At 41.6% G+C, this 10,913-nt stretch overlaps 1 protein-coding gene across 1 annotated transcript; it reads right to left on the bottom strand.

Moving 5' to 3' along the window:
* Nucleotides 1-567: 567 nt before the first annotated feature.
* frrs1l (ferric-chelate reductase 1-like) lies at nt 568-4,485 on the bottom strand. The gene is made up of 6 exons (XM_085292222.1): nt 4,350-4,485; nt 3,910-4,134; nt 3,486-3,570; nt 3,082-3,220; nt 1,673-1,919; nt 568-1,584 (listed from the first exon to the last, which is right to left on the bottom strand). Exons 1-6 carry the CDS (start codon nt 4,426-4,428, stop codon nt 1,412-1,414), a joined length of 948 nt encoding a protein of 315 aa, XP_085148348.1. The 5' UTR covers nt 4,429-4,485; the 3' UTR covers nt 568-1,411.
* Nucleotides 4,486-10,913: the final 6,428 nt, after the last annotated feature.

Below are 10,913 nucleotides of genomic sequence, written 5' to 3'. Positions count from 1 at the left end.
TTGAATCTCATGGCTGTGTGGGGTCTTTCTGTTCAAAAGCTGCATATTCTCCCTGTGCCCTACAGCTTCTTCCCATGGCAGGCATGCATGTTAGGTTAACTGGTAAGAAAAACAAAACAAAACAACCACGCATAAATATACAATGGTTTTTATATGAATACCATTGCATTTGTACATTCATTTACTTTTTTATGAGAATTTCTACAACCCCTTTATTTTTCCCACTGCCCATTTCATGTGCTTGAAAAGCAGGTGGTGTGTAAAAGGTGGTGTGTTTTTTGTTGGTTTGTTATTTTCTGCGCTTTCTTGTGTATTTTATCTTCTGCCCAGCCTCTCACGAGTGTGAATGTATGAGTAATTTGTACATTTTATCAGGCTGCACATCATACTACACGTAGCCACTGCTCAAAATCTAATTATGTTACATTCTATTAAAGTCATGCCCTTTGGCTTTATACTTCCAGAGTGAGAAGGCAATCTCTGCATTCACTACAGCGTCTGTATTTTGTATAGACTGTGTTCTTAGCAATAAGCACAGCAGCGACAGATGTTTCAGTGGGAGACATCTTAACATATTCAACCATTTTTAATACACTTCAAAAGCTACAATAGCAACCCAGGGGAAAAAAAATATTACTTCATATAAGAGCAAAATGTTTCTGTTAACCGTGTTATTGCTTGAACAGGCAATAGTAGTAACTCTTCTCATCAGTCTTGCTGTAAGTCACAGTGTCACAGTACTGATAAACAAAGCAGTTACTGTGGTTGAGGAAGTGAGATGATGAAATCAGACAAGGATGTAAAAAAAAAGTATACGAAAATCTTTTACATAGTAGATGCACCGGGTTGTTCCTGAAACCCTGCAGTCCATATTTCTAACACCAGCAAACAACATTTTTATTTTATTTTTTTAAGGCTGAGATCCACAGAAACGTAGCAGGGTGAGGAGACGGGAAGCATTTGTGAGAGCTGTTTTATTTTCCTTTCATCCTCAGAAACCCGTTGTTTTGGCAAAGTTTGACATTATTCACCAGTGCACGGTGGGTGTCTGAAACCATTCCCAGATTTTCCAGTGCATGCAGGGTTTCAAAGTCTTGTGAGATGTATTTGTTGGAATGGAGTCCTCATATTTTTATATAACTGGAAGCTATCGTTAACACTGAAAATGACTGGCCTATTTTAAACTACTACTACTACTCTGCCCTCTTGTCTAATACTCAGATCAGCACATATCACCTCTAGAGTGTTGCTTTAATACTTCAAGATGCTGTGTGAGTTATGAATATATAGTCTTTCATGTTCAATATATCTAACACAGTCTGTGCAAAGAGGGCACTTGTATGTGGCATCAGATTTAAACTTTTTTTTATTGCTGCTTCATCCTCTCTCTGCTGTGCTGTGCTGTGCTTCGTTATGGCGTCCCCATCAGCAGGTAGAAGGTGAGAGCTACTATGAGCAGTAAGCAGAGGGGAGAATTAAATGTCTGATAAGCTGTGGAGGGCATGAAGATGTCCACGTACTTATAGATGCTGATCATGTGCTCGCTGACTGGAGGACTGTCAATGTCGTGCCTCGTGATGGAACCTGTTGGACAGGTAAGATGAAGGAGATGTCACGGGCAAGGGCTAAAAAAATGGGCAGTGTAATCTGACGCTAAAGACTCATCGCTCACCTTGAATAGCAGGTCCCCATGCAAACAGGTAGTACCACGAGAGGTGTAAGTCCACAAGCGTTTCCTCTCGTGGGACGTATAACGGTCGCTTGAAACGGCAGGTGACGCGGTTGTTCTCAAATATGCCCTCTTCGTCTCGAGCCGGATTCCTCTTGATCTCCTTGGCCCACTGGCCGACGTTGTAGAAGTGATGTATCCGCACGCGCCCGTTATCATCGTGCACACAGGCCATAACATCGTCTCCTCCCTAAGGAGACAAAGAGTGTTATTTCCAAAATGTGCATAAATTTAGTTCTTGAAAAAACTGACCATTATGATACAGTCAAGGTAAAATATACACTTCCAGGCCAGTTCATTAAAAAAAAAATACCCATGAGCCAGTCACATGGCTCAGTGCATTTAAGCATTTAAACATTTAAGATATTAAGATGACCTTCTGAAGTCCAAAATGAACATCAGAATTGGGAAGAAAAGTGATTTAAGTGACTTTGAACTTGGTTGCTGGTGCCAGACAGACTAATCTGAGTATTTCAGAAACTGCTGATCGGCTGGGATTTTCCCCATGTAAACATCTCTATGTTTTCCAAAGAATTCCTTGTAAAAGAAAATATCCAGTGAGCAGCCATTCTTGAGATTGTTGCTGAATATATTTATCCCTTTATTGGCACACTGTACCTATCCTCTGATGGCTGCCTCCAGCAAGATAACACAACATGTCTTAAAGCTCAAATTGTGTCAAACTGGGTTCTTGAAAATGACAACGAGTTCACTGTACTTAAAGGGCCTCCATAGTCACCAGATCTCAATCTAATGGAGCTCCTTTGGGATATGGTGAATTGGAGATTTCCATCACAGATGTTCATCTGAGAAATCTGCAGCAACTGTGATGCATGCATGCAGCATGATATTGCATGTGATGCAATATCATGCTTTTAGTCTTCGCAAAAAGTTACATAAATGTTGCTCCAGGACTGTGGTTGCAACGTATCAGTCGCACTGTTGTGATGTCAATGTTTTGACCTGGGGGAAAAAACAGCACAAGCTTCGCCTCATTGGATTAAATTGTGAAAGGGTTTACTTTAACCCAAACAATGTTTTTATTAAACAAACTGGCTAACAAATTAATATATGTTTTTTTAAGTTTTGAAACATTGACACAGAGAGTTTATTGTGGAGACCTGCTGAGTCACTGAATTTCATATTTAATTGGTTCAATCTCTTACAGTCAAAAAAATTCTTATCCATGAGTTTGACGTGGGACTGCTAATTCTTCTGTACCCTGAAGCGATAAAACAAAAAAATCATAATTATATGCAGCCCAAAAGATACAAACACATGGTTTGCTGTCCCAAATAAGACACAAGACCTGTGTAACTTTTAGCAGTCAGAGATGTTGCAGAGCTGCTCACCATTTTCTTATCAGATGAGAAACCTACAGCCACCCAGCCATCCGTATCTGCGCTCAGCTCAAACTCCACATCTGTCCCGATGCGACGATAACTCAGAAAGTAGTCACACGTCTCTGCATCGCACCCCGGCTTCCCGTACCTGAGTGCAGATAAATAAATGCAAATGCTCACAGTCATTCACTAGAGATAAGATCTCAGCTGGGCAGACAGAGCTCATCTAAACAAATGAGGACACTTTTTAAAAGAAACTGAATCCAGGTTACAAAGAAGAAAGATTAGCTTGCTGAGCGTTCCCATGTTTAGCTCTGGCTCTCTGACGTCAGGAGCATCTGGGATGAAGGACCCCCAGGGATTACAGTAACACTCGAGCTCTTTTTAGAGAAAGACAGAGGTGGATCTCTAACCTTATGCAGCCCTTTGTTACTCCACAGTCGCTGACTTTGATCTTGGCAAAGGGGTCAACTGGGGGTGCTGTGGGGAATGGGTAACCTGCGAAACACAGCAAATAAGTAAATAAATAACGTGAATTTTGTTGATTACACACTAAATAGCTGATACATGTATTCAGTGATGAAGGCCAACTGAGGAGAGGCCATCTGCACTCTGTGTGTGGGTGAGGAGAAGGAAGGGGTGGGCAGCTACCATCGGGGTGCTGGCCTGGGTGCTGAAAGGCCTCATATTGAGGTGACAGGTTGGATGCAAGACAACACTGGCACATATTAACCTTTGTCCTGCCCGTGCTAGGCCCTGTGTGCTTGTGTGTGGAAAAAAAGCATGCAAACAAAACCACTAGCTGCTCATCTTTAGTGGACTGAGTGACATCCTCACCATCATCGGACAGATATCTGGACTCCAGAAACTCGGAGGCGAAGGTGCTGTAGGAGTCCTTGTGAGGCTCTTGGTGTCCAGGCTCTCCGTGCTCTCCGTGGCCAGTCCGGAGTGCTCCCTCATCGGTGGGGCTCGGCGCGACCCCCCACCATCCAGCGTGGATCAGCAGCACCGAAAGCTGCACAAGCCTCCGCAGGAAAATCATGACCAACAAAAAAGGGAACGCTGGTAAAACAATAAATACAAAAAACAAAAACGGTTAAACCGATCTGGAAGAAAACTGGATGTCCATCACTGTTTGAATTTCTGCATCTTCGCAGGTTTCCTTGCAGCGTCACAAAACCGTCTCCTCATCCTGTTTATTCGCAGGGATGCGAGGGGACACCGCGTCTGATTAGGAGGCTAATCCAGCTCTAAATTACCCAGATTCGTAATCTTACCATCGAATTCAGCTACACGCCCATAATCCTCTTTGAAACCGCAGTCCTGATGGCTTCTAGAGCTCATTAATCTTTTCATAGGCTATTTTTCGGTGTTGGGCCGGATGAATGGTATCGCCCAGCCGCCCTCTCCTCTCGTCTCCTCAGTCAATCACAGTAACGTCCAATGAGCAGACGCTACGTGCTGCTGTCACCATCGATCAATTGGAGATTGAACAACGTTTCCACAACAGCTGACACAGTATTTCACATGTTTGGAGTATAAGATGATGCAATGTAAAATAATTAGCCTGTAGAGTAAGATTTTATTGCCTCGGCTGCAATCGGAATTTCAGTCCTAGTCACTGACACCAAATATACCACAGAGCTTCTATTGTTCTGACGAGCTATGCGTTAAATTGTGTTTATTCATCCAAAATTTGGAAGTAATCTAATCTAACCTAACCTAAAAATTACCAATCATGTTTGCACTCCTCTCTCCGAAAATTATTTACTGAAGACACGAATTTAAGCTGTTCCTTTTACACTGTTTTTCCTCTTGTTTTTAATCTATATCACTCTGCTTGTTATATGTGCATATATGCGATTTTTAAAAGGTCCAGATTCTGTTCCATAAAAAATGGTTGCATATCCACTATGTTCACATGCACTCTCTGGGAGTATTATACGTCATTTCTAAATGTGGTGCTTAATGTCACTACGTGTCAGTCCAGGTAGCTACATATAAGTGAGCATTCAAAGTGAGCAGGGACTTTTTAGCTGGGCATGATCGTGGACATACTTTGAGTAGATATGTGACCTTACATTAATTTATCATAACAAGTACTTTTGCATCCACACATCCATTTTCTACCAGGTATCTGAGTCCTGGGTCTACTCCGTGTAATCTTCCTGACACTTCCCCTTGGACAGGCGACCAGATGGTATCTTATGTCGCAGCTGACTATAGTCAGATCCTACAGTCGGGTACCTCGGCCCACCGAAAAAGAAAAAGAGGCTCTGTCCCGTTTTCTCTGTGAGTGCACAAAGTCACAGTCCTGCCACTTGATGGCGACATAAATCCACGGTTTGCTCTTTTTTTGAACTTTTATTTAGTTTCATCATAGAATCATACAGAGCATCTTACACTTTACTTTGCTGTACTTTATCAACAAATCTGTAAAGAAGAGCCAGATGAAAAAATTCTGGTAAGTCCCAAATTTAATGTCAAGTCGCTGACGTACAAGACAAAGACGAAAAAATAAATAAACCAGGAGGATCTGCAGCAGATGGGAATTATAAATGCCCGTAAATCATTCCAAGTGCCCCTAACGCAGAAGGGTGACATCAAAATGTTATGTCCATACATAAACACTTATCAAAAGTATCTGCAAATCTAAAGTTTATTTTAGAAAAACAAAATGGATAGTATTATTTTACATTTTTATTAAAAATAAATCAGCAAGTGTGTGGTTGATAAAATTACCTAAATGTAAACACAAGGAAAGACCAAAAAGAGAAAGTCACTTGAATTTAATACTTCAGTGTTTTTGTTAAAACAAAGCAAGTTGAAATCCATCAGAGTTTAAGATTTTTGGCAGCAACAGCAGGTAAGGATTTCACCAGTAATGCTGTGAATCTTTGCTGTTCATGTCTGTGTCCTGTGGGTGATGCTGATGTATCACTGTGTAAAACTGACTAAAAGTGTATCTAGACTGCAGCGACTGTCAGAGATTTCTGAGTGACATCCATGGTCGCACAGCCTGACAGAGTAAAAAACATTTTTCTAAATAAATCAGAACTTCCAAAGTCAGACTGATATTGACTCAAATTTTGTTTCATAGTATGAACCTTCTGTGGGACTATGAACCTTTTAAAAGATTGCTTTTGCAGCCTGATCTTTCATGCATGTCTTAGTATGTCTTCGTGCATGTATGCATGTATGTATCTGTAAGCTTATGTCAGGTCTGGGTCTATAGAGCACCACTCATGCATGTAAAGCATGTGCGTGTCATACGTGTGCATACATACTAGAGTGTGTGACCTTTAACCTCTCTGCTCTTCACATCATCTCTCTCTTTGCAGACACAAATCAGCCTGATCAAATGCTTCTCTTGGTCTCAATCCGCCCAATTATCCCTTGTTTATCCTCCTATTATTTCCACCTCCACCTCAGCCCTCTCTCCCTGTCTCTCTCACCCTCTCTCTCTCTCTCTCTCTCTCTCTCTCTCTCTCTCTCTCTCTCTCTCCTTCCCAATTACCGTTCCATGTAGGGGGCATTGCTTGCTGGGTAATGAGGGATTCTGGGCATACCAATCTTAGCTTAATAGCCTTAAAGGGCCACTCATTAACACAAACACTTACTCTGACTCTCTCTTGCACACACACACACACACACACACACACACACACACACACACACACACACACACACACACACACACACACACACACGTGTCCACACTGATCCATCCCCATACATCATCCCATAGATAGAGATGGAGTGACAGAAGCAGAGAATGAGCGAGGGACTCAATGGAAGCGGTAGGAGAGAGAGAAAGAGAGAAAGGGAGAATGAGAGAGGAGAGGAAGGATATGTGGGGAAGGGGGAGTGGTGTGGGTCTGGTAAATGTCAGTGGTGTGTCTCCTGGGCCTGAGAGATGAGTTAGTGACAGCAGAACAATGGCGGCGGGATCCATTCAGAAACGCAGCTGCTCTGAGTGCATGCCTGGATCTTTCTTCTGCTTAGCTGTCAACCAGCACTTGTAAAGCCACAGCTTTAACTCACACTAACAGAAAATATTGCATGAGTGGTCCATTCAGCAGCTGCACACAGCTGTGCATGTGGACACACAAGGTAAGCGCTGCATGTTATGGAGGATCAGCAGCAACGTGAATGGCTAAGTCAGGGCTGTCAGCCAATAAGAGTTTCTGCAGACTGAAAAGTGGCCACTGGAACATAAGTCTTGCATCCTTCTTCTTTCCCTCTGTCACCTTATAGCATACATCCTATGGATTATGGATGGCCAAAACCGATCATATATCTGATATTACAAGTATTGCTCATGTAGTCCAAACTCAATATAGCATATTCCTCATTTCCTATAGAGGTTTTTGTCCAACTGCGGTTTAAAAAGGGGTGAGATTTTAGGTTTAAGAGCTGTCTTTAATTAGGACAAATACGGGTACTGCAAGTTATTCTTGAGTCTCCCACATACACTAAAGACCCAAAAATCTCAGATGCACACGGTTGTTTATGTTAATATTACCTTTATTTAACCAGGAAGTTGCATTCAAATTTCTTTCAAAGGAAAGACTTGGCCAAGGTAGATGCTGTACAATCTCAAAACATTTAAAAAATGACACACATAAACAACACAAAATGCAGGGAGTACAACATAATATACAATACAAAAAATGCCAATTACATAAAATATGAATGGCCTCACAAGAAAAACATCTACAGGTTTCATTCACTGCATTCCTTATGAAACTTTCACCAACAGATACAGGCATGTTCATTTATTGCTTTCTGGAAATTATTAAATGTCCAAGGTACATAGTAAGTGAACACTGTTTTCCACAGATCTGTCAGAACTTTAGTTATGTCTGAGCAACCATTTAGAGGAGCATATGGTATGCTGCTGGACTTAGAATCAGAGAAAAATATACCAGTGCTGTTTTTTTGTAAATAGTGACGGCCAGCCCATCAAATCACACAGAGTCCAGGGGTGAATGCAGTGATGATTGCATTTATAATAAAACATGGAGGTGTATGGCTCAGTAAAGCTGAGGCAGAAACATCCATATATCAAACAGTGAATCCCTGTAACCATCATAGGTAGAAAAGTAGCTTCCACAAGTATTTTTATTTGAAAAAAGGGTAAGGCAAGAATTATTTGATTCACCATCAGATGTCAGATTTGTGGGTGAATTTTTGTGAATACCACAAATTTTGTTTTTAAATAAAGCTCTTGTATTGCATTCCCTACAGAGAGTGCATGTGTGAATATGATAATATTGTCAGCATAAAGATGTATTTTTGCTGAAATTTTATTTGCCCAGATTTTTTTGTTTAAATGAACCCTGTGGGACACCAGTAGTTATCTCAAGAAAATCAGATTTATGGCACTCTGCATATACAGACTGATTTTGATTTACAAGATTTCAGAATTTCTTCACAGCCTTAGGACCAAAACCAGCATTATTAAGTTTTTTAATCAACACTTCATTATCCACAAATAAGGCAACCCAATGTACTGTCCAGGACACCTATGAGATCATTTGTCACAGCTCTAGCAGCAGTAATGGTATGTGCCCTATCCTGAAACCAAAAATCAATTATGATGATACCAGACTACTACCAGATACTCATACTCGTACTGTAAACTGTAAAGCTGCTATGTTGGTCATCTAAACCACTTCAAAGCCACTTTAAATCATGATTGTAAATTGTACATTTTAGAATGTTATTGACCCCTTTACCTCAAAGTGTATATACTCCCCTTACCCCAGTCTTTATATTTATTCTTATTCTTACTCTTACTGTATTTATTGTTGTTCTTTTACACTGAAGGGAACTGGAGCTTCGTCGTCTCATCTCTCTATCTACTGTACTGTATATAGCAGAGATGACAGTAAAGTTTACTTTGACTTTGAGATAAAAACTGTTTTAACTGCAAAATTACCTCAGATTCAAGGATTTTTGTTAATATTGAAAGCTTGGAGATGGGATGGAAGTTGTTCATATATTGCTGAATCCCCACCTGTGATGTGAAGTCCTAAATGAGGAAATGCTTTTTAAAAAATTGTGTGAGAGAGAAAGTAAAGTAACCAGGTACCCTTTCATTGAAGTCTGCCCCATATTTGCCTTTTAACTATATCTCACCTCTGCGGCTATTAGCTTTATAGGAAAAGTAAAATAATAGTGTCATCCTTTTATTCCCTCATGCAGCAGCAGCAGTAAACCTGCAGGAGTTTTTTTTTTTGTTTGTTTGTTTTTTACCTATTTTGGGGTCTGAATTGAATATCATTCTCTCATTCTCCACCCAGCAGGAGCTAGATCACTTATCGACTCGAGTCTGTTTATAACACCAAGCTATTACTTCTGTCTCTAACTTTCCCTCTCACACACACAAACAGTCATAAAGCGGGGCTGTGATCTAGCTGCAGGGATTAATTTAGGAGTTGTCAGAAATCACTTTACTCACAGAGGACAGTAAGCACTATTGGCATGCCTGTTCTGCAGGCTGACTGCACTCCAACCTCCTTCACACCTTCAAAGATGCTAAAAAGATATAAATTGTTACCAGTGGTGTGTTTATTGCACTTACTGGGTAATTGTCTGTAACAGAGTGTAAGAACAAAAGCTTGACTGTCTGGCTTATTTGCATACGTTGTTTGGTTTGTGCTGTTTGTCTGTTGGGTTCTCTGTGTGTACCAGAGGCTGAACGGTTCCATTGTCCTGATGAAATGTTTGCATTAGCGCTAAGGAGGCGCAGATGAGACATCGATCAGTGCTCATTAAACACCTCCAACTGTGGTGACACACACAAACCCGGTGGTGCATATTTATATTCACATACTGAGCCTCTTGCATAGATACAGCTTACAAACAGAAAAAAGTATTTGAGCTCATTCAAGCCTCATACATTGGTCCCTTCTCCTGCGATTGACTCTCAAAGCTTCTATTGACCGTTGACTTAAAATGCTTGTTGTCCGTAGACTTATCCATTAAGCTGTAACACTGCTCTCTCTCCATATAGACATGACGACTGGCTGGGGCCTTAAGCAGTGATTATGGTGTTGGCAGTGGGAGCTGGGGGCTGTACTGTCATTAGTCTGGTTAATCAGAGCCTTGCTCCAGGTTAAGCTCCGCAGCCTCAAGAGACAGGCTGATGAGCTGAGAGCCGTGCCCAGCCTACAGTTCTTGGTTCTGGGCTCCAGCGGCTCCCCTGGCCCCTGCCTGCTCCAGCCAGTAATCTATAACTCTCCCCTGGAGCAATGGATGGAAGCTCAGCCTTCTGGACAACACTGACACACCATGCATGGTAATGAGACACACAGAATGACACACTGTCACACACACACCTGTTCGCACACACCCACACTTACCACTGATGCAGTGTTAAGGATCATCACTGAGTTTCTATGAGTTTGTTCTGCTTGGCCTCTAAGAGCAAGATTACAGACTCAATAACACTCGGGGGAAAAAACAAGCGGGTCCTCGTGACCTTGACTTAACGATTTGATATGACTTCTAAATGCTTTACTACCGATGTCTATGGGGACCAGTAGTAACCAGCTCAGCAGAATGAGTGTATAATGACCACAGGGACTGCTGATTTTCAAACAGCAACTACCCAGACGCACACACACAAATACTCAAATAAATTCCCATGAGGTGAAATGGGTTTCAGCTAAACTGAGACCCTCCAGGGAGTGGTGTATCTGAACCAGGCTTGCCATTGGCCCGCCTCCTCTATCCCAGCATCCCCTGTGAGCTCATTAGCCCCAATCATAACCACTTCCCTGTGTTACTTTGCACACTCCATCCATCGCCCTCTTGCCACACACAAATTGCGC

Source organism: Mchenga conophoros, linkage group LG11 (genome assembly GCF_057382185.1).
Source record: "Mchenga conophoros isolate Kocher_MC1m ecotype Shallow Benthic linkage group LG11, M_conophoros_male_GT1.1, whole genome shotgun sequence".
NCBI lineage: Eukaryota > Metazoa > Chordata > Actinopteri > Cichliformes > Cichlidae > Mchenga > Mchenga conophoros.
This window is presented reverse-complemented; position numbering and strand designations above follow the sequence as displayed.

Coding starts and splice junctions, on each gene's coding strand:
- frrs1l (XM_085292222.1), bottom strand. CDS start 4,428: ATGAAAAGATTAATGAGCTCTAGAAGCCATCAGGACTGCGGTTTCAAA. Junction 4,135..4,349: donor GCGTGTAGCTGAATTCGATG/GTAAGATTACGA, acceptor TTGTTTTACCAG/CGTTCCCTTTTTTGTTGGTC. Junction 1,920..3,081: donor TCTCATCTGATAAGAAAATG/GTGAGCAGCTCT, acceptor TTGTCTCCTTAG/GGAGGAGACGATGTTATGGC.